Source organism: Gracilinanus agilis, chromosome 6 (assembly GCF_016433145.1).
Source record: "Gracilinanus agilis isolate LMUSP501 chromosome 6, AgileGrace, whole genome shotgun sequence".
Taxonomy (NCBI): Eukaryota; Metazoa; Chordata; class Mammalia; order Didelphimorphia; family Didelphidae; genus Gracilinanus; species Gracilinanus agilis.
In genome coordinates this window covers 58,187,119-58,209,287 of record NC_058135.1, presented here as the reverse complement: position 1 = coordinate 58,209,287, position 22,169 = coordinate 58,187,119, and the positions used below count along the sequence as shown (strand labels likewise).

The 22,169-nt window shown below is 40.3% G+C and overlaps 1 protein-coding gene across 1 annotated transcript in view; it reads left to right on the top strand.

The window, feature by feature from the left end:
- The first annotated feature begins 272 nt into the window (after nucleotides 1-272).
- The window catches only part of ETNPPL (ethanolamine-phosphate phospho-lyase), a 31,434-nt gene continuing 9,537 nt past the window's right edge, over nucleotides 273-22,169 (top strand). The window contains exons 1-9 of the mRNA XM_044680794.1: nucleotides 273-416; nucleotides 8,164-8,282; nucleotides 8,525-8,684; nucleotides 10,574-10,648; nucleotides 13,857-13,947; nucleotides 15,144-15,260; nucleotides 18,180-18,262; nucleotides 20,094-20,319; nucleotides 21,709-21,863. Of these exons, the coding sequence (XP_044536729.1) occupies nucleotides 361-416; nucleotides 8,164-8,282; nucleotides 8,525-8,684; nucleotides 10,574-10,648; nucleotides 13,857-13,947; nucleotides 15,144-15,260; nucleotides 18,180-18,262; nucleotides 20,094-20,319; nucleotides 21,709-21,863 (1,082 nt within the window). The 5' untranslated portion in view covers nucleotides 273-360. The remainder of the gene's footprint in view (nucleotides 417-8,163; nucleotides 8,283-8,524; nucleotides 8,685-10,573; nucleotides 10,649-13,856; nucleotides 13,948-15,143; nucleotides 15,261-18,179; nucleotides 18,263-20,093; nucleotides 20,320-21,708; nucleotides 21,864-22,169) is intronic.

The window sequence follows — 22,169 nt, the reverse complement described above, 5'->3', positions numbered from 1 at the left end:
TGGGGCTCCCGGAATGAGGGTGGGAATGGCTAGTTAATGGCAAGCCAGGTTACTAGCCAAGCAATTGGTGGCCCAGGAGGAGGAGGAGGGGAAGAAGGAGGAGTTTGGCAAAGGGCAAAGCCAGGGCAAGACATAAAAGGAAGATGAGACTAACCAGCTGATGCCATTGCTAACCTACAACAGAGGGCAGTTTGGAGAGTTAAAGTAATAATAACAATAATAGCACAACAACAAAAACCCAAGGAGAACTGAGTTTGGCTCACAGTGCTGGAACTGGAAAGTGACCAGATCTCACCCGCTGGTGCCAGTGCTGGGACCTTGAGAAAGACAACTTGGTCAATTTGCAGACGTCCCAGGACCATGACTGAGCTGTATAGCAAAGCCGAGACGGTCCAGCTCAGGAAAAAGTATATCGGGTGAGCAGCTGAGCTCAGATTTAAAAGGGGCCGGGAGAGAGGGGGCGAGAGGGATGGGGAACAACGTATGGGGGTAGTACCTGACCCGCTGCTAAGCCACAGTTGGGCACTGCAGGGGAATGGGGGCTGAGCCTCTCTCTACCCCAGAATGGGTGGAGAGAAAAGGAGAGCGATCTGGCCGCCAGGTCCCAAGCAGCGACTGGTGCCGCGACCTGGCTCTCCTCAGCCTGGCACCTGTTACGCGCTGCACACCTGTACATATGCTAATAGCGGCCCAGTGGAGCCACACTGGGGATGGGAAGTGAGGGATGGAATTGTCTCTCTGTGTCTCTGTGTTTCTCTCGCTCTGTGCGTGCCCTGGACTGCACAGGAAGCAGGGCTGTGAGCTTTCTCTCTAGAAAGGTGGCGAGGTGGCATACTCGGCTGCCTCACCTCGTCTTCCCCTCCCAGCCCTCCCCGGTGCCACCCAAGGCACCCATGCCCGAGGCTGTGCAGCTCCCACTGAGGCCGGCAGCCAGGGCAGCCGGGCAGCTGCAGGTATGCTACAGGAACCGTGCATCAGAGCCCCAGAGAAATGCACCACCCCCACCCCCTTCCAGGAAACTTTCCACTCGAGCCTCGGGACGCCCGGGGACGGCCAAGTGGGGCCCTCAGAGTCAGACCCAGAGCGGTCACTTTCTGTAATGGGGATCTTTCCTTTCCCCTCCACCCCCCACAGCGTTTTACACAGTGCTTGGCACAAAGGAGGAGAATAATCAATGCTTGTTGAATGACTACTCTGCCCCTTCCTACCCAACCCGTATTGGGGCAAGCAATCATAATGGAATGATAGGAAAGGGGTCGAGGGCAGCTAGGTGGCTCTGTGGACTGAGAGCCAAGCCCAGAGAAGGGAGGTCCTGACTCAAATCCAGCCTCAGACACTTCCTAGCTTTATGACCCTGGGCAAGTCACTATTAACCCTATTAACCCCAATACTGTATTGGTTCTAAGACAGAAGGAAGGGTTTTTTAAAAATAAAAAATGGAATGGGGCTAACTGGCCCAGCCAAGCAAGGCCCTGGTGGTGGTGGTGGTGGGGAACCAGCAGGGTTCTAGCTCCTCATCCCCTCAGTCCCCAATTAGTTTGCATTGTATATTCTTGGGCACACCCGCTGTCTTCCCCTGGAATGTCAGCTGCTTGAGGACAGGGATTGTTGTTTCTTTCCTGTATTTGTATCGTCAATGGGCTTTTAGCACTTGGTGGGAGCTTTATAAATGCTTGTTGTGGACTGCTCAATTGGCTCCGGTGGGCAAAGCGATTCTGTTCACTCTCTAGGGCTAGGGCAAGTAGCATGCTAATAGAAGAGTATCTTAGAGAACTCCGAGTGCTCTCGGATTTTCTTCTTAGAGAAAGAAATATTCAGGCTACCAAAGGGAAAGGGGTGGTTGCCAAAGAGGGCCAAAGAGCAGCTTTGTCCTCTGAGAACTAAGCACCAGTCTTGTTCTTGTTTCTGTTTATGTTTTATAGGGAAAAAACCCTCTCATTTGGGGGAGCAAAAAGGAAACAAATTTGATGCATGAATTTCTGATTCTTTATAGTCACAGTTCCTGGGTGACAATGAATGAGATTTAACTAACCTTTATTGAGTGCTTCCTATGTGTTGGAGCCAGGACATGAAGAACAAAACAAGAATCAATCTCTGCCCTCAAGGATTCTAAGGAGGAAAGACTATAGAATTTCACATTGAACATGGGCCTTAGAAATCATCTAGTCAAATCCCCCCATTTTACAAGTGAGGAAACTGAGGCAGACTTAAGACTCAAAACCCACACCTGCTCCAAAACCAGCAATTTTTCCCTACCTTCCTACATGCTTTGTAGTGTAAATAGTTCATTTAAGCACAATGTTAAGCACAAGGTCTATGCTCATCTGACAAACTCCTAGATCTTGCTAGCAACCTCCCTACTTTCATTTGCTTCCATTCCATCTTTGGACACACCATTCCTAGAATACATATGATATGTCTATGTAGGTGGATATGTGTGTGTGTGTGTGTGTGTGTGTGTGTGTGTGTGTGTGTAGAGAGAGAGAGAGAGAGAGAGAGAGAGAGAGAGAGAGAGAACACATCTAGGGAAACAAATCTCTGGCAGATAGCATATGGAAGATAAATATAGATGGATGTGATGGGAAGAGGAGAGGATAAATAGACAAATAGGTAGATAGACAGATAGGTAGATACATAGATAAGGTAGGTAAGATAAAAAGTAGGTAGGTAGATAGACCTGCAGATGGAAGGAAGAAAGGAAGGAAGGAAAGGAGGGAGGGAGGAAGAAAGGGAAGAAAGAAGAGAAGAAAGAAATACTAAAGTAGATAGGCAGGTAGATATACGCTCCCTCTTTTTTTTTTAAACCCTTAACTTCTGTGTATTGGCTCCTTGGTAAAAGAGTGGTAAAGGTGAGTAATGGGGGTCAAGTGACTTGCCCAGGGTCACAGCTGGGAAGTGGCTGAGGCCGGGTTTGAACCTAGGACCTCCTGTCTCTAGGCCTGACTCTCACTCCACTGAGCTACCCAGCTGCCCCCCTCTTCCCTCTTAAATGGATCAGACTGTAGAACAATCTTGAATGCTTCCTGTCCACTCCCTAGCTCTCTCTTTAAGAAAATCAAAGTCACTGTGTTGTCTAAGATTTGTTTCCTTAGATTTCCAGCTAAATAATCATCTAAGCCTGGCTACTATGTAATGGAAATATGGCCAACATTTCCTGTTCCTCTGATGCTTTTGGTGGATACTAATAATGATGATAATATCAATAATTAAAGGTGTAATCACTGCTAGTCCTTTGAGTAGCTTCTGAATAATCTTATATCTGTAGGCAGATTGGGATGATATGAGAAGAAATTAGAAGTCACCCAAAAGGGAGCATCTAGGAGACTCTGGATTGAGAGCCAAGCCTGGGGATGGAAGGTCCCAGGTTCAGATCTAACCTCAGACACTTTCTAGTTGTATAATCCCCCATTACCTAGCCCTTACCACTCTTCTGCCTTGGAACCAATACACAGTATTAATTCTAAGATAGATGGTAAGATAAATTAAAAAAAAAGTCAGGCAGGCATTTATATGTTTATTTATACGTATACAAAGGCAAAAGACAGTCCCTGCTCTCAGTAAGCTCACAGGCTAATGGAAACAACTATGTACAAACAAGCTATAGACAGGATAAAGGGAAGAGGGAGGCCCTGGAATATGCAGATTATAGAGTCAGGCTGCCAGAGTTTGACTACCTGAGTGGCTTTGTGCAAGTCACTTATCCTCTAAGGATCTTAGTTTCTTATGTAAAATGAAGGAGTAGGACTAGATTGCCTCAACTGTGCCTACTGGTTTCCCTGGCTTCCTTCAAGTTCCTACTAAAAACCCTAATAACAGGAAGCGCTTCCCAACCCCTCTTAATTCTACTGCCTTCTCTCTGTTAAGTATTTCCTATTTATTATGTATATAGTCTGTATTTGTTTGTTTTCTTCTCCATTAGATTAGGAACTACTTGAGGGCAAGGTCTGTCTTTTGTCTCTTTTTGTATCTCTAATGCTACCATCGGACACAGAGTAGGTGCTTAATAAATGTTTATTGACTGAATAAGTGAAGTCCCTTCCAGCCCTTGATCTCAGTTCCTATGATCTGCACTACATTACAGGCCATAAATTGGAAGGTAGTGTCAGCAGAGAAAGATTTTGTTTCTTAAATTAGGGGTGCTGGTCTTGAAAGTCATCATAGACTTTGGGGTCCTTTTTCTGAGGCTCCTTTCTTGGAATTAAAACTGATGGATAAGTGAGTCTGAGAACCAAAAATAGTTTCTTTTTTAAGAAAGAAAAATATAGTATTGGACATTTAATATATTGAAAATAATTGAGGAATGGGAAGGTGTAGTAGAGAGCTGTTCTCAAGGCCAGAAAGCTTCTTGGTTTCTATTGTGCTGCCTCTGGCACTCCTGGCTACCCAAGCCTGCACTAATCACTTAACCACACAATGACCTAGACAACTTTTTATGATTCTGAGGTGCAAAAGCAGATGCTGAACTACATCGGTAATGGCATCTAGGTGGCTCAGTAGACAGAGCACTGGGCTTGGAATCAGGAAGACTCATCTAAATGAGTTCAAATCCAGCCTCACTAACTATATGACCTTGGGCAAGTTACTTAAGCCTGTTTGCCTCAGTTTTCTCATCTATAAAATAAGCTGAAGAAGGAAGAAATGAATTTCATTGATAAAAGTTCCCACACCTGGGAGTTCTCTAGACCAAAGTAACCAAAGGTCCACTCCCTATCCTTAACAGATTTCACATTTGCTCTGATTATGTTTACTTGCTTATTTTTTAAAACTCTTACTTTCCATCTTAGAATCAATACTATGTATTGGTTCTAAGGCAGAAGAGTGTTAAGGGCTAGACAATGGGGGTCAAGTGATTTGCCCAGGGTCACACAGCTGGGAAGTGACTGAGGTAAGATTTGAACCTAGGACCTCCCATCTCTAGGCCTAGTTCTCAATCCACTGAGACACCCAGCTGCCCTTGCTCTGATTATGTTTAGCACCAACAGATGTACAGCTCCCCCTAGCTTATGTACCTTATATAAATGTTTTTTTTTTTAAACCCTTAACTTCGGTGTATTGTCTCATAGGTGGAAGAGTGGTAAGGGTGGGCAATGGGGGTCAAGTGACTTGCCCAGGGTCACACAGCTGGGAAGTGGCTGAGGCCGGATTTGAACCTAGGACCTCCCGTCTCTAGGCCTGCCTCTCACTCCACTGAGCTACCCAGCTGCCCCCCTTATATAAATGTTTTAAGGAAAATTTACCCTCTAATCACATGAACAGTTTGTAATCGTTTAGAAGTTCATTTTATAACCATTCATACTAGGCACTGTGGCAATGGTGGATTACAAGCAGATCTTGAAGTTGGGAAGAAATGCGTTCAAGTTCGTTCTCTGATACATACTTGTGTGACCCTAAGCATGTCATTTAACCAGTCAACAAGCACTTATTAAGTACCTCCAATATGCTAGGGTTAGTACTAGGCCAGTAATGGCGAACTTATGACATGGGTACCAAAGATGGTACATAGAGCACTCTGTGGGCATGGGGCTACCCTCTCTACTCCCAGAGTTCATTACTAGAAAGGCAGAGGGTCTTGGGCAGAGCTGATCCCTTCCCCCTCTCCATCCTGCCTGAAGACATTCCTCACTTCACCCACCCCTCTGACCAGCAGCCCAATGGGAGCTCACAGAGGTGTAAGGTGGGCAGCTCACAAGCAGCAGAGCTGGAGGGGAGCAGAGTGCTTGGGCCACTCCCTTTCCCCTCTCACTGAGGACACTCCTCAAATCATCCTCCATTCTCGGTGCTTGGTCTTGGGGGTGGGGTGAGCATGGCACTCCATCTCTAAAAAGGTTCACGAGGCTCAGGAGATATCCCTGCCCTCCAGGAGCTCACAATCCAATGGAGGAGGCAACCAGTAAACAACTATGTAAAGAATAAGCCTGGGATGATCAGTAGAGGGAGGGGCAGTGAGATGGCACCATAGTGCTGAGTCTGAAGTCAGAAAGAATCATCTTGAATTCAAATTCAGTCACAAACACTTACTAGCCTTGGGTATGTCACATTTTACAGTTGAGGGAACTAAGTCAGAGCTTAAATGACTTATCTATGGTCACATAGTTAGTAAGTGTCTGAGGGTAGATTGATCTCAGTTTCCTCATCTGTCAAATGAGCTGGAGAAGGAAATGGAAAACCACTTTGGTAACTTTGTCAAGAAAACCCCAAATGGGGTCACAGAATCAAATATGACTGAACACGACTGCAACAACAATTGGGAGAAGCACTAACCAGAGACATTCTTTTTTAAAAGGCAAATGGAATTAAGTGACTTGTCACACAGCTAGGAAGTATCTGAGGCCACATTTGAACCCAGGCCAACTCCAGACTCACTGCCCCAAGAGAGATTCTTTTAATGAACCATCCATAGATTTTTATGGAATTTGTCACCATTTTAATAAGCCCACAAGTTGCAAAATTAGCCCTGATCTGTATTGGCAGAGGAAGTTTCTTCACCCAGGAGCTCCATAGACTGATGAAATTAATGATGAGGAGTGGGGGAATTACTACCTTTAATGCATTTATGTACATAATCAAGGAATTTCATCCATTGGAGAGAAGTTTGTTTTGAACTGTTCAGAGATAGCCTTAATTTGCAAGTGGAAATCCAAGCTCCCATGCTACTCTTCTCTCTGGTGGAACCTTTATTATGATACATCTAAATTAGTAAGACTGGATTCCAGAAACTCACCAAAGCAGCCAATATGCGACCAGGGATGATTTTTAACTATGCTCAACATAAGAGATTAAGGCAGAGAACAGTGGCCATAAAAAGAATTAAGCATTACTCACTAATTTCAGGATATCCTTTTGATAAGTCAGATGTGAAGATGACTGTGCATGAGACTTCAAGGCACATAGATTTAGACCTCAGGCACTTACTTACTACCTGGGTGACCTGGGCAAATCAGTTAGCTTCTCCCTCAGTCTGTTTCCTCTTTTATGGAGTAATGGGTTTAAAAAAAAAAAAAAAGATAAGAGTTTCTTTGCAAGTTATATTTTCAATAGCATTTTCCCCCCAAAGGGCCAAACATTTTGTCACCATATTATTGGAAACCTATCAGAATGATCACAAGAGTCAACTGGCATTATGGGGTCAGAATCAAAGATTTAGACCTTGAGGTGGGGACCTCTTTCAGTCTCTGGAGATTCTTCATGTGCTTATGGAGATACATAGACTGGATGATTTCCTTTTTTTTTTTTTTTTAAACCCTTATCTTCCATTTTAGAATCAATACTGTGTATTGGTTCCAAGGCAGAAGAAGGGTAAGGGCTGGGCAGTGGGGGTTAAGTGACTTGCCCAGGGTCACACAACTAGGAAGCATCTGAAGTCAGCGTGGAACCGGTTCACAATACACTGAGTCACCTAGCTGCCCCCCTAGGCTAGATGATTTCACAAGATCCTTCTTATTTCTGATGCCTAGCATTTCTTTCCATGTGACTTTCTAAATTAATAGACAAGGAAAATCATACTTTATGTCATTTGTCCAATGTAACATAAATAGTAAACAGTAGAGCTAGCATTTGAACCTCTGACTTCAAGGCACCATGCTGCCTCTACAAAAGAACCATCCAAGGAAGGGGCGGGAAAAACACTTGATGTTTGGAAACAGGTGCTGGTTGGGAAAAAGAGTACCCAAACTATATGAACATCAATGACCAGGCAGCTTGCCTTAGTGGATAGAGTATTGAACCAAGAGTCAAGAATATCCTATCCTGTGTCTGATGGTAGGACCATGGGTAATTCACTTACCTCTGTGGAACTTAGTTTGCTCATCTGGAAAATGATGTAATTGCATTTATTGACCTCTAGGATCCCTTCCTGCTGTAAATTTGTGATCCTACAGAATGGTGCCTCAGTTTCCCCATCCATAAAATGAAAATGTTGAATTTGATGGTCTCTGAGGTACCTTTTAAGTCTAACTATGAAATGTATGTGTATGTACTTGTGAATGTTCTTTTAGTACTCTTCCTTGAGGTTTGGGCATAAATCCTTGAACTGAGTAGTTTAGAGGACACTTGTCATTTTGGCTCCGGGTCCTCTGAAGTACTTTCCAGTTTTGAGATTCTCTGTCTCTGTGATTCTGAGTTATGGCTACCAGATCAAGACTGCTTTCCTGTGATGATTTTTAGGCCATCCTGTAAAGTTTTCTTCAACAAGGACCCCATCAAGATAGTGCGGGCCAAGGGGCAATACATGTTTGATGAAAATGGGGGACAGTACCTGGACTGCATCAATAATGTTGCACATGGTGAGTGTGGAGGGACACATTTCATGGCCAGGGAAGTTTTATGGGAGTTATTACTCTAGGTTCCAGCAGCTGTCAGTGGTTCCTTCAGGGTCTGAAAGCCAGCCAATGACACTGGCCAGGGAAAGATTGGACTGGGGGGTGGAGAGTGAAAACAAGCACATTTCTTCTATGTTCTTCCCTCCGTTTCCCAGGCATTTGGAATTGTAATGAGTTTCCTGGACTTTTTGTTTCCTAAATTTCAGTGGGGCACAGTCACCCAGAAGTGATCAAGGCTGCTGTAAAACAGATGGAGCTGCTAAATACAAATTCTCGATTCCTCCACGACAGCATTGTGGAATATGCCAAGCGCCTTTCCGAAACGCTGCCAGAGAAACTCTCTGTTTGCTATTTTGCTAATTCTGGGTATGTTTCAGGGTTTGTTTGTTGTTGTTTTTCAAAATTCTTTTCAGTCTTCTGTCTTCTCTCCCCTCCCCATTTGTTTCTTTCATAAATGTATCCCCAAATGGGTTTTCAGGTCCATGTAGTCCTGCTTCTACAGCAAGTGGCCATAGATTATTTCCTTTTATTATTATTTTATTATTATACATGGAACACCTGAGAAGGTCCTCAGATATTTTAAGAACAGCCAAGGCTTATAACTTGCTGATTAGAATTAGGCAAACCAGCTCAATTCATTTCAACAAACATTTATCAGGATCTTGGTATGAGTCAAATGTGCTAGGTACTCAGCATACAAGACAGAAATATAAGAACTCCTATCCTTGAGGAGTTTGCATTCTAATATGGGATTACCTATTACTTTTTTAAACACTTACCTTCCATCGTAGAGTAAATACTAAGTATTGGTTCCAAGACATAAGAGTGGGAAAGGCAAAGCTAAGTGACTTGCCCAGAGTCACACAACTAGGAAGTGTCTAAGGTCACATTTGAACTTAGGACCTCCCATCTCTGGGTCTGACTTGGTCAAAGATATCAATCGGTGGTGTTCATGTTGGTAAATATAACCAGTTAAAGTCTGATCAGCAAAATCAGCTGCATTTTTGGTAGTGTAGGGAATGATCAGAGATAAAGCAGAAATTCTTATCAATATAATAAAGGATTTTGCCAAAAAGGGAGAAGGAAAGCTACACACAGATTACAACTTCTGTGACATATCTTAAGACTGTCAATCTGGCATCTTTCATCAGTACTGACCTTTAAAAAAGTCACCTCATTAGGTTCCTTCTACTTCTAAAAATCTGTTGATGATTTTTGTAATGCACATTGTTTCAAGATATTTTAGAATGAAATGCTTGTTTAAGTGTAAATTTTTTCCCTTGTAAAGAATTTCAAAACAACTTTAGGATCCAAATTACAGTTATGAAGCATTCTTGACTTCTCTAGGGGAAATCTCATTACATAATTGTTGACTTTCAGTCTCTAGAGATTAAGATGCTGGTAGAAATGTATAGGTTAAATGACTTTATAAGGTCCTTCTTATCTCTGATGCCTAGTTTCCTGATCAATGTGCCTTTCTAAGAATCTCCATAGCTTGGCTCCCTCCCCCTCTTTTTTAAAGCTTACTCACAGAAAATCTCTGACCCCAATAATGGGAGATAAACTTCTTTTAATGTATTATTTTTAGGTTCTGTGAGGCAAGCAGGGAGCAATTATTAGCACATCCATTTCATTGGATAAATAAAATAATCTATATTTGTCCAACAGAACTTACTCTTTTCTAAAACCCTTAACTTCTGTCTAACAATTGATACTAAGTATTGGTTCTGAGACAGAACAGTGGTAAGAAGAAAGGTTTAAAAAAAAGGTAAAGAGGAAAGAAGGAAGAAAGGAAAGTAGGAAATAAGGGAAGGAGGAAGGGAGGGGCAAAGGAAGGAAGGAAGAAGAAAAAGGAATGAAAGAAGGGAAGAAAGACAGAAAGGGGATTGAGGAAAAGAGAAGAAGGAAATGACTTGATAGCAACTACCATTGAGGTGATTAGAATCCGAAAACCTTATCATTGGGCGCATTACAACTTCATTTAAAATGAAATTAAAATAGGAGGTTAATAGGCAGAAGTCAAATAGTTGAAGGAATAGTATGTATGTTGATGAATTTTCCACTTTTATTGAATATCCATCCATGTTAAGCATCAAGTCATTGTCACTGTTGTCAAGTCACCAGCAAGACATTTGTCTAGCATCTTACTTTATTTTTTAATTAACTTTTTTTCTTTACCTTAGTAAAAAATTATGGGAATGAATGTATCAAAAAGGCTCATGTCACCTGTGTAACCCTAATGCATTCCTTTCTAGATCTGAAGCTAATGATCTTGCCTTACGCCTGGCTCGACAGTACAGGGATCACCAAGATGTGATCACACTTGACCAGTAAGTCTGCAATGAAATAATAATGAATGAATGAATTGGGCTGGTTTTAATACACCCGTCTAAGTAGGAGTAGAAGACAGAGTTACCCATTCACCTTATTATGTCTTGTTATTGACATCTCAGGTTAGTGAGTGATAGGTAGATGTAGGGTTTAATGTTGGCTATCTCTTATTAATTATGGATTTGCAAGACCAGGACCATAGAAGCTGTTTTAATTTGATTGAGAAAAGGATAAGCTGACACAAGGAATATAGCAGTGCTTGCTTATAATATTTGGACCTCCTAAACCAAGGAACTGGGACTTTCATTGCTATGGGTAACTCAGGGAGCAGGGGGTGGTGAGCAATGTTTTTCCATTCAATCATTAGTTTCAAATATACAACTTTGGTGGGGCAGCAAGGTGGCTCAGTGGACTGAGAGCCAGATCCTGAATTCAAATCTGGTCTCAGATACAACCTAACTGTGTGACACTGGGCAGGTCATTTAACCCCTATCACCTATTCTTTACTACTCTTTTTCCCTGGAAGAAATGCACAGTATTGATTCTAAGATGGAAGATAAGGGTTTAAAAATAAAATAAAATATACAACTTTGTTTAAATTGTAAGCTGCCATATAGGCCACTTCAAGAAAAATGTTTAAAGAAAAAATTCATATGAGTATATGTATATGTAATGAACTGAAAAAGGAATACACAAAATTATAAGATAAATATTTCTCTCTTGTTTTTTTTTACATTTTTCTCATGCAAATATAAACCTTCTATTCGAGTTCGTTCCCACTGATCCCAGTCTTCATCACTTCATCACATCCCTTCTGTCTTTTCTCATTCATCCCAAAGGGCAGCATTCTTAGAAGGCACAGTTCACACATTGAGGAAATACTCTATCCTATAAAATTAGAATTCTCTTGCACAGTAGATCCACTAACAATATTTTGATTTCTTCCACCTTGATGTAGAATACCCTTCTCAACAAAAGCCAATCAGAGGTTGTCAATGAACAGTTGCTTTCAAGTGATTTATTCACAACCATCGTTCTTTATAATTTAAGCATGCTCATTGAGTGTTAAAATCTAAGTGGTAACTTTATAACTATGTCTCATCTCCTGGGTGATTATTTAGGAGAGGTGGATGGGATAGTGACCCACATGCATCAGCCAAACTAGCCCAAATTATTGATTAGGGAACACTAGTTTTAATCTTACTTAGTATATTGAAATTCCACAGAACTCTTGTCTCATCTCAAATCACAGATTCTTGACCAGACGCCAAGAGTACATTTATATGGCACATTCACAAGTAAGATTTGGGGAAAAGAGAAATATAGCCAATGTAGTAGTATATTTTGAAAAGTAGATAATAATATAGTCCAATAATTAGAGAAAAATATCAAAATGCACTCCAATATCTTTCTCACTAATCCTTAACTATCACCAAACCCTGACTCTTCTAATCCAGATTTTCCCCCTTAGGTTTAAAAAGATTTCATCTTTCTTGCTTACTTTTGAAATGAAGAATCTTCAAACACTTTTCTATACATCAGTATAGTGAAGCTAGTTTGGCAACAAAAGCCTAGGATCATCTTCCCTCTTGGCTTTGAATTTAACACTAATGAGAAGAGACCTGACTGCTCCTAACTCTCCTTTTTCTTAGCATTCATGCATCTTTTTCTTCCTTGGCTAGAACTAGAAAGACAAGATCATAGAAATTTAGTTTCTTGACCAGCTCTGAACCTTAATTCTTTTTTTTTTTAAACAAATTTCCACATAAGTTTTCTGAAGTTATGTGATCCAAATTGTTTCCCACCTTTCTTCCCTCTCCCCTCCCAGAGATAGCAGACAATTCAAAATCTGGGTTATACATGTATTATCATGCAAAACATTTCCATTCATTCATTTTTGTAAGTGAATAATCTTACAAAACTAAAACCCCAGAACATAAACAAGTGATAAATCGTATATTTTCAAATGCATTCTTACTCCAACAGTTCTTTCTCTGGAGATGGATAGCATTCTTCTTCATAAGTCCCTCAGAATTGTTCTGGATCATTGTATTGCTGTTAATAGCAAAGTCTATCACAGTTGATCATTCTACAACATGGCTCTTACTGTGTACAATGATCTCCTGGTTCTGTTTATTTCACTCTGCATCAGTTCATGGAGGTCTTTCCAGCTCTTTCTGTAATCATCCTGCTGAACCTTAATCCTTTTCAAAATGCTTACTGCAACCCTCATTTGTGTATGTATGTGTGTATGTATGTATGTATGTATATATATAATCTATTCGTATATGTATCTGTAACACCTATTATGTATACAAATATATGTATGTGTATGACAGCAATCACTGATAGCTTCAACTGCCTACTTTTCCTCTCTAATAAAAACAGCTCTTCCTTAAGAGCTTGCAGTTACAGACTCTAACTAAGCTTAACATTTTAATTCTTTAAATAGGATTTTAAAACAGGTATCTGTAATGAGACAGTGGGGTCTCCTTCTGGGCAAGTAGCTTCAGTTTAGGGCACCACTGCCAATGGGGAGGAAGAAGAGGACAAATCATCCCCTCCCTGCTCCATTCCTTCCAGGACTGATAAACTTAGTTTTTTAAAGTCCCCCTCCCAAGGGAGCACCCCTAATCATTTACCAGCCAATGCCAACAACTGCCTCTAAATATATCAGAGAAACTTTTTCACACTGGATAAAGGGACAGATTATGTGTGTGTGTATATACACACACACATATATATGTATACTTGTGTGTATACATATATATATAATATAGTATAGTTAACACATTAATATTGTTACCTGCCAATTACTTCTTATCATTATATCAATGGGGTAGGGAAGAGACTAAATCTATTTACCTATATTATTTATTATGGATTTATTTTAATTATATCTAAAATTATATTTATAATATATGTTAAAATCTCTACACATGATTTCAAGGCTCAACAAGGCAAGGTAAGAAATTTTCAAAGGGGGCAGTGAGTTGGCTAAGAAGATAAGGGTTTTTAAAAAATAATGAATGGTTCCATTTTAACAACCCTAAAATTTCATCAGCAAAGACATTTGTTTCTAAAGTGAATGCAATCATTTTTAAGGATCCAAATATTTTCTTTTCACATATAAATATCAGAGCTAAAGATTTTAATGTATTAGAAGAAAACTTCCCTTAACGTTGTATCTGTTATTCTTCTTTTCAGTGCTTACCATGGTCATGTTTCTTCCTTGATTGAAATCAGTCCATATAAATTTCGAAAGGGAAAAGATGTCAAGAAAGAATTTGTGCATGTAGTAAGTTATATATATTTATATTAATCTCCCCTACCCTGGGAAATAGGATTGCACTTTGACCTGCTACCTTCACTTAGATTAACTTTGAGGGGTGGCTACTGTATTGTTTTGTTTTTAGCCCTTACCTTGTAATCAGTACTAAGTATTGGTTCTAAGGCAGAAGAGCAGTAAGGACTAGGTAATGGGGGTTAAGTGACTTGCCCAGGGGTATGCAGTTAGAAAGTATCTGCATCCAGATTTGAAGCCAGGACCTCCCATCTCTAGGGCTGGCTCTCTGTCTACTGAGCCACCTAGCTGCCCTTTAAGGTATGGCTAGTACTATTAATGCATCCTTGAACCTCATTGGCTGTTATCTTTGCCAGGATGTATGATGACCTCATGTGAATTGAACTTACACTTAAGTTATATTATCACAACTTAACACAAAATGATATAGTCAATTTTTTAAAAATATAATTGTGATCCTTTAATATTCAGTATTCTTTTTAAAAACATAATTAAGGATGGGGGCGCTTAGGTGGCTCAGTGGACAGAGAGCTAGGTCCAGAGACAGGAGGTCCTGAGTTTCAACTCTGGTATCCGATACTTCCTAGCTATGTGACCCTGGGCAAGTCATTTAACCCCCTTTGCCTAGTCCTTACTCCTCTTCTGCCTTGGAACCAATACATAGTATTGATTCTAAGATGGCAGGCCAGGATTTAAAGAAACAAAACAAAAATAACTAAGGTTTGTTTCCTTCCTTTGTGTTCTCAAAAGGACAATTGTGCCTTTCTTTTTCCATAATTTTAAGCTTTGGAAGTAATGCTTTGTAGTCAAAACATTTGTCAGTTAGCTAAAATGAGCATGAACTCATCTTTCCCTTCCCCTCCTCCACTGTGGGGAACAGCACGTTATAGCAGAATGGACAATGCAGTCAGAGGACATGGGTTCAAATCTCATGTGGAATACTCTCTACCTTTGTGAGCTTACCTATTCACTTAAAGCCCCTGGGGCCTCAGATTCTTCATGTATGAATCAGGGGCTTGGGCTAGGCAGCCTCTCAGGTCTCTTCCAGCTCTGAGTTCTAGGTTCCTCTCATCTATAACCCAATGGGCTGGGCTAAATGGCCCTTATGGTTCTAGATCTTTGATTCTATACAAAGGTGAAAGAGAATGGGGAATTTTCAGCATATAAAACCGATCTTTTGATGCTTTCAGGCAGCAGCTCCAGATACCTACCGAGGAAAATATAGGGAGGACCACCCAGACCCAGCTAGTGCTTACGCAGATGAGGTGAAGAAAATTATCGAAGAAGCACACAAAGGTGGGAGGAAGGTTTGTATTTACCATTATTCACATGATTTAGCATCTTTCATAAATTGGTCTGAAAAGAGACTTGGAGCTAGGGAACAAAATTAAATCTCTATCCAATTTTACCAATCCAAGTTTTCTTTGGACAGGCATTTTTTATGTTTTCATGGTTCAAACTATAAAAAAGAGGGGGCATTGCAGTTTGCCTGCAAGAAGGGGGGCCTCTACTTGGGATTTCACTGATGTAGGAACTCCTTGCCAAAACCACTGCTTCCTCCCCCTTTCACTGCCTGTGAGATCATGTTCTGGTGGTCAAAGGGCTGGGCAAATGGCTCCTCCATATCTCTTCTCAGTGGTCTTTTTCTAGTCTACTGCCAGGAACAAGAGACAGGACCATCAAGATGCTGGGAGAAAAAGTATCCACTCCATGAGGAGATGGCACCAAGGACTGGTGTTGGCTTGAGGAGGGACCTTTAGTGACCTCTGCTTCCATAGCCACACTGGGTTTCAGACAAAAACCTTAAGGCAGTGGGTGGCTCAGTGGATTGAGAGCCAGGTCCAGAGATGATAGGTCCTAGGTTCAAATCTGGCCTCAGACACTTGCTAGCTATGTGACCCTGGGCAAGTCATTTAACCCCCACTGCCTAACCCATGCCACTTTTCTAACTTAGAATCATAAATACATAGTATTGATCCTAAGATGGAAGGTAAGGGTTATAAAAATATATATGTACTAGTGTGGCAGCTAAGTGGATCAGTGTATTGAGAGCCAGACTTAGAATGAGGTGGTCTTGGGTTCAAATCTGACCTCATACACTTCCTAGTTGTGTGACTCTAGGCAAGTCACCTAACCCCCATTGCCTAACCTTTACCATTCTTCCTTCGAACCAATACACAGTTTATTGAAGATTATATCCATTACTAACAAAGAGTCTTCTCATCTTCCTCCTTCTTCTTCTCTTTCTCCCTGCCCTCCTTCTACATATTTTCTTGTAGGTCTTGGCACTGTATATCAGTAGTAGAAAAAAAAATGTTGCACGAGAAGAAAAAATCCCCTGATTTTTTGGGAGCTTCCTGCTTTTTTTTTTTTTTTAAACCCTTGTACTTCAGTGTATTGTCTCATAGGTGGAAGAGTGGTAAGGGTGGGCAATGGGGGTCAAGTGACTTGCCCAGGGTCACACAGCTGGGAAGTGGCTGAGGCCGGATTTGAACCTAGGACCTCCTGTCTCTAGGCCTGACTCTCACTCCACTGAGCTACCCAGCTGCCCCAGCTTCCTGCTTTTTTACAATAACTGTAACATCTGCTTCTTTATGCAGACATTCCTCATCAGCAGTGTTTTGAGGAAGATGACTCTCCATTTTATGGCAAACATTGACAGCAAGGGAGGGTTGCCCAAGATGTGTGGGAGGTGCTCAATGAAATAAGATTGGGAGTGTTGGTTGATACCCTACCCAAAAGATGCCCTGCTGGCAGAGGAAGCCAAATATAAGATGAAGCTTTCAAGAACGTGAGATCTACAGACTTTGTCCTTTATTCTGAGAGAACAATTTTCTTGTTTTAATCTTTGGCCACTGGAAACCCTCTACTTGGCAGCATGCCATGTGAAAACCCTTGAACTAATGTGAGGGTTCTCCATGCAAGAAAGCCATAAACTATATGGTATTATAGCTCCAAGTACTGGGCCTGAAGCCAGGCAGGCCTGAGTTCAAATCCCAACCCAGAAACTGACTCTCTCCAAGCAAGTCATTTAACTTTTCCAAACTCAAATTTCTTCATATATATTATATGATAATATTATATTAGAATTTAATAGTATATAATAATACCCACTTCTTTGGGGTTATTATAAGGATGAAATGAGATAATACCTCTAAAGTACTTTGCAAACCTTAAGATGTTCTATAAATATAGTCAGTCATAATTATTAACATTAGAGAGGCAGTGGGGCATACTGAATAGAAATCTGGTCTTGGCCTGTACAAGGTGGGGCTTCAAGTCTCTTCCCTGACACTTACTATCTACATGACCCTAGGCAACTAAGTCACTTCATCTCTGAATGTTCTAGGCTTCTTCCGTCAGTATTAATTCTAAAACAGAAGAATGGCAAGAGCTAGGTAATTGAGGTTAAGTGACTTGACTGGGAATCCACAAAGGTCAAATTTGAACCCAGGTTCTCCCAATTCGAGGCTGGTTCTTACTACACTGAGTCACCTAGCTGCCCCCCAGTATATTTTTTTTATCACCTTTACCTTCCATCTTAAGCTCAATATACCGTTTTGATTCTAAGTCAGAAGAGTGGTAAGGACTAACTAAGCAATGAGGATTAAATGACTTGCCCAGGGTCACATAGCTAGGAAGTATCTGAGGACAGATTTGAACCCAGGTCCACTTGACTCCAGGCCTGGCTCTCAAACCACTGAGCCACCTAGCTACTCCTAGGCAGCTCTTTAGACTATAAGTTGCTGAAAAGATTGCACTGGTTATTTTCTCACCAGGAATTTTTTTGTACTAATGAAATTGTAAGCCCAGTCCATTGTCATCTTTAGCCTAACTATAGAGAGAAGTCCATCCAAGTTTCTCTTGATTACATGGATTGACATTTTTTGTGCTATAGATTTTTTAAAGCATGTTTTCAGACTCAGAGCACTGTAATGATGCCTCAGAGCAAAAATTAAATTTGTAAGTATGAAATGCTCCCCCCTATGGTTGATGATCTGACCCTTTGGCACTGTACTATACTGTAGCCAATGCCTCCCACCTTGTGCTTAACAAACCCCTACTGGAATCATTGAATGACTTCTTTGCCCCCATCTGCCATGCTCTTTTCTTTTCTTAGCACATTCTTGATAGGTGATTTGTAAGGAAGCCCACTGTAGACCACTGGGTCTGCCAAAGGGAGACAACCAGCTTAACAGACTCTGCCTTCATCTCCTTTCATGTAGATTGCTGCCTTTATTGCCGAGTCCATGCAGAGCTGTGGAGGTCAAGTCATTCCACCAGCAGGCTACTTCCAGAAAGTGGCAGAGTATGTACTGGATGTGGGGCACACTAAGCGTTGGGACAGATACTGACTGGAGAAATGGCTCTTGTCCATCTAGCTAAGGTGGTGTCATAGAACATAGAGCACCAGTCAGAAGTCAGGAAGACACATCTTTGAGTTCAAATCCAGCCTTAGAAACTTACCAGCTGTGTCAGCCTGGAACAAGTCACTTAATCCTATTTGCCTCATTTTCTTTATCTATAAAATGAGCTAGAGAAGGAAATGGCAAAATACTCTAGTATCTTTGCCAAGATACTTGATGGGGTCATCAAGAGTCAGACTTGTAAGATTTCCAACTTAGTTTTTATCTGGGGATTTTTAATTTGATCTTTTTTCTAATTTTTTAAGTTGCAAGCCCAATTCATTGATCTCATCCCTTTCTAGTTTGTTGATGAAGGAACTCAGGGATATAAAATTTCCCCTGAGTACTGCTTTGGCTGTATCCCATAGATTTTGATATGTTTCCTCATTGTCATTCTCTTCAATGAAATCAGTAATTGTTTCTATGATTTTCTTTTTGACCCACCAGTTTTGAAGAATTAGATTATTTAGTTTCCAATTAATTTTAAATTTTCCTCTGTCACCCCAATTCCTATTAGGCCCAGTATTTATTTAGTTACCTATTTCACTCTCCATGAACCCTTATTAATTATAATTTTAATCTCATTATGATCTGAAAAAGTTGCATTTGTTATTTCTGCTTTTCTGCATTAGTTTGCAATGTTTTTTATGCCCTATTACATGATCGATCTTTATATATGTACCATGTGCTGCTGAAATGAAGATCTATTCCTTTTTATCCCTGTTCAGTTTTCTCTATTAACTCTAATTTTTCTAACATTTCATTAACTTCCCTTACTTCTTTTTTATTTATTTTTTGGTTCAATTTATCTAGTTCTGAAAAGGGAAGGTTTAGGTCCCCAAAAGTCAGACTTGATTGAAAATGACTGAACAACAAGACTGTAATAGGTTGTTTCATCTGGTACAAATCAAATGACAGTTCATTTAGCAAGCTTACACTTGAGATGTAGCTCCACATTTTAACATGGAAATTTAGTAATTGTCTTTCAGAGCAACTGGAAAAATTACTTCCCCTTTTTAAAAAACTTTCTTTTCTTTTTCTTTTCAATTACACATACAAATTCCACCTTGGAATCAATGCTGTGTATTGGTTCTAAGGCAGAAGAGCAATAATGAAAAGATCATTCTATTGCAAATAAGAATAATATGGAAGTGAGTTTTGAACAATGATAAATGTATAACCCAGTGGAATTGTTTGTCAGCTTTGGGAGCAGGGAGGGAAGAGGGGTGGGAAAAATCATGAATCATATAACCATGGAAACATATTCTAAAGCCACTAATTAATGAATTAATAATAAAAAAGAACAGTAATGACTAGGCAACAGGGGTCAAGGGACTTACCCAGGGTCACACAACTATGAAGTATCAAAGGCCAGATTTGAACCCAGGACCACCCATCTCTAGGCCTGGCTCTTAATCTACTGAGCTACCTAGCTGCCCCAGAAATAATTGTTTACAATTGTTTTCTGACATTTTGTGATTTAGTTTTTCTCCTCCCCCTCCCCAAGGCTGTAAATGATCTGTTATTGGTTATACCATATTTTCATGCAATACGTATTTCCATATTCTTCATACCATGACAGAAGATGCATATCACACATACAATAATGAACTTCAGGAAGGGAAATAAAGTGAAAGGTTAAACCCTTTTTTGATAACCATGGGTGCCTTTATGGTATGGAATCTCAAAAGTCTCAGATCTTTTTGTTTTTCCTCACATCCTTTTATTTTGCAGATATGTCCACAAAGCAGGGGGTGTATTTATAGCTGATGAAGTTCAAGTTGGTTTTGGTCGAGTTGGGGAACATTTTTGGAGCTTCCAAATGTATGGTGAAGACTTTGTGCCAGATATTGTCACCATGGGGAAACCAATGGGCAATGGACATCCATTGTCTTGTGTTGTGACGACTCAAGAAATTGCAGAAGCCTTCAGTGCTTCCGGAATGGAATATTTTAACACGGTAAATATTCTTTCCAAACAACTTGCTAAAAGAGAAGCAATATGCATTCCTTTGTATTCTTCAAACATGGTAAAAGGTAAAATGTGCAATTTTTATCAACTAGTTTTCTTACTTCAATTCAACATGCATTTATTGTCTCAGTGATTTTGAGGAAGGCACTTTCTTTCTGGGTCTCAGTTACGTCATCTGTAAATGAGGGAGGTTGGACTAGATGGCCTCAAAGTAGGTCCTTTTCAGTTCTTTGCCTAGCATCCTATGAATTTATTTAGTGGATAATAATGGGAAAGACAGTGTTCTAGATCCTGAGGGTCCAAAGACAAAATAGGATACAGAGTTGCTGCTCTTTAGGAGCTTTATAAATGAATAGATTGGAAATAATTTACTTCCTCCCTATCCCTCACCTCCCAAAGAAAAGCATTTAGTGGGGACATGAAGAGAAAGATAAGTGTAAAGGAGAGCCCCCCAAAAAATGCTATTTTAAAAAATCTGGAAAAGGGCCTTCATCAAGCAGATATAGAAAGAATGTCCATTTCTAATAGGAAAAGATAAGCAGTAGTAAAGACATAGAAATGATATAGGGAAAGAATTTTGAGGCAAAGACAAGAAAAAATAAAAGAGTTATGCCCCAGATTCTAGTCAAACTCTGATGAGAGTAAGTTAGCCATTATGTGTCCCAACTCTACCAGTACTATTTCCCAAGTCTTACTTTAAAAAAAAAAAGAAAGAAAGAAAGAAAAAAAACTTGTCACGTTTTCACATACTAATAAATAGTTGTCTTGGCAAGCCATAGGCATAGCTGCATTTCACTTGTCGACGACACAATCCTTGCATGTGTTTTGCATCACACAAAAATTCATAGTCATCCTTAAAGCCTTTAGATTACAAGGCACCATAAAAAAAAAAAATAACCTAAAGATGTCAGGCTTCTGCCATAACAGTTGCTGAACTTTTGTCCTGGGAGAGATTTGTTGCTTTGGAAATTTATCTCCGATCACTTTTAGCTTTAAGGCTTGAAAAGTTGGTGCTTGTAAAACATAACATAAAAGAATTTTATATAGCTCAAAGTCAGATTCGAATGTAGTGAAATTCAAATCTCATAAAACTATTGGAGAGGGGTCAGAAAAGGCCATTTTAGCTGGAGCTGTTGCCTTTACCTGAAATGACAATAATCAGCGAACAAGACTTAAAAGATAATATTTACACTAATCTGTGACAACCAGTGTTTGTCCTAGATACTGATTTACAAAAGCTTGGATGGTAAGTCAAAAATGCCCTTTCCATTTCAAACTTTACTTGCTTCTGAGCTGAGGAATTTTGGCAAGATTCCTGGTGGATAAAGGGAGACCACTCATTTGACTGCTGGGTTTTGTCTTCCATCTTTGTGCTCAGTATGGAGGAAATCCCGTGTCCTGTGCTATTGGCTTGGCCGTCCTGGATGTAATTGAAAAGGAAGATCTCCGAGGAAATGCTACACGGGTTGGAAATTACTTAATCGAGTTACTGAATAAGCAAAAAGCAAAACATTCATTGATAGGCGATATCAGGTATGTTCATCGAAGAAGAACCATGTAGATAGTTGTAGGACAATATTTTGACCCAAGAAGTATGTTCCTAACTTGGTACTCAAACAATCTAAAAATAAGTGGGCTTTTACATGATATATCTTATAGGTATGTTTTTCAAACCTATATTTGCACATTCACCCCTCCATTAGAGTATAAGCCCATTGGGGCAGCTGGGTGGTACAATGGATAGAGCACCATTTTCTTTGAGTGTGTCTCTTCTTTCTACTATAATATAATAAAAAGACACAGAAGTGGGTAAACTAGGTGGCTCAGCATATTGAGATT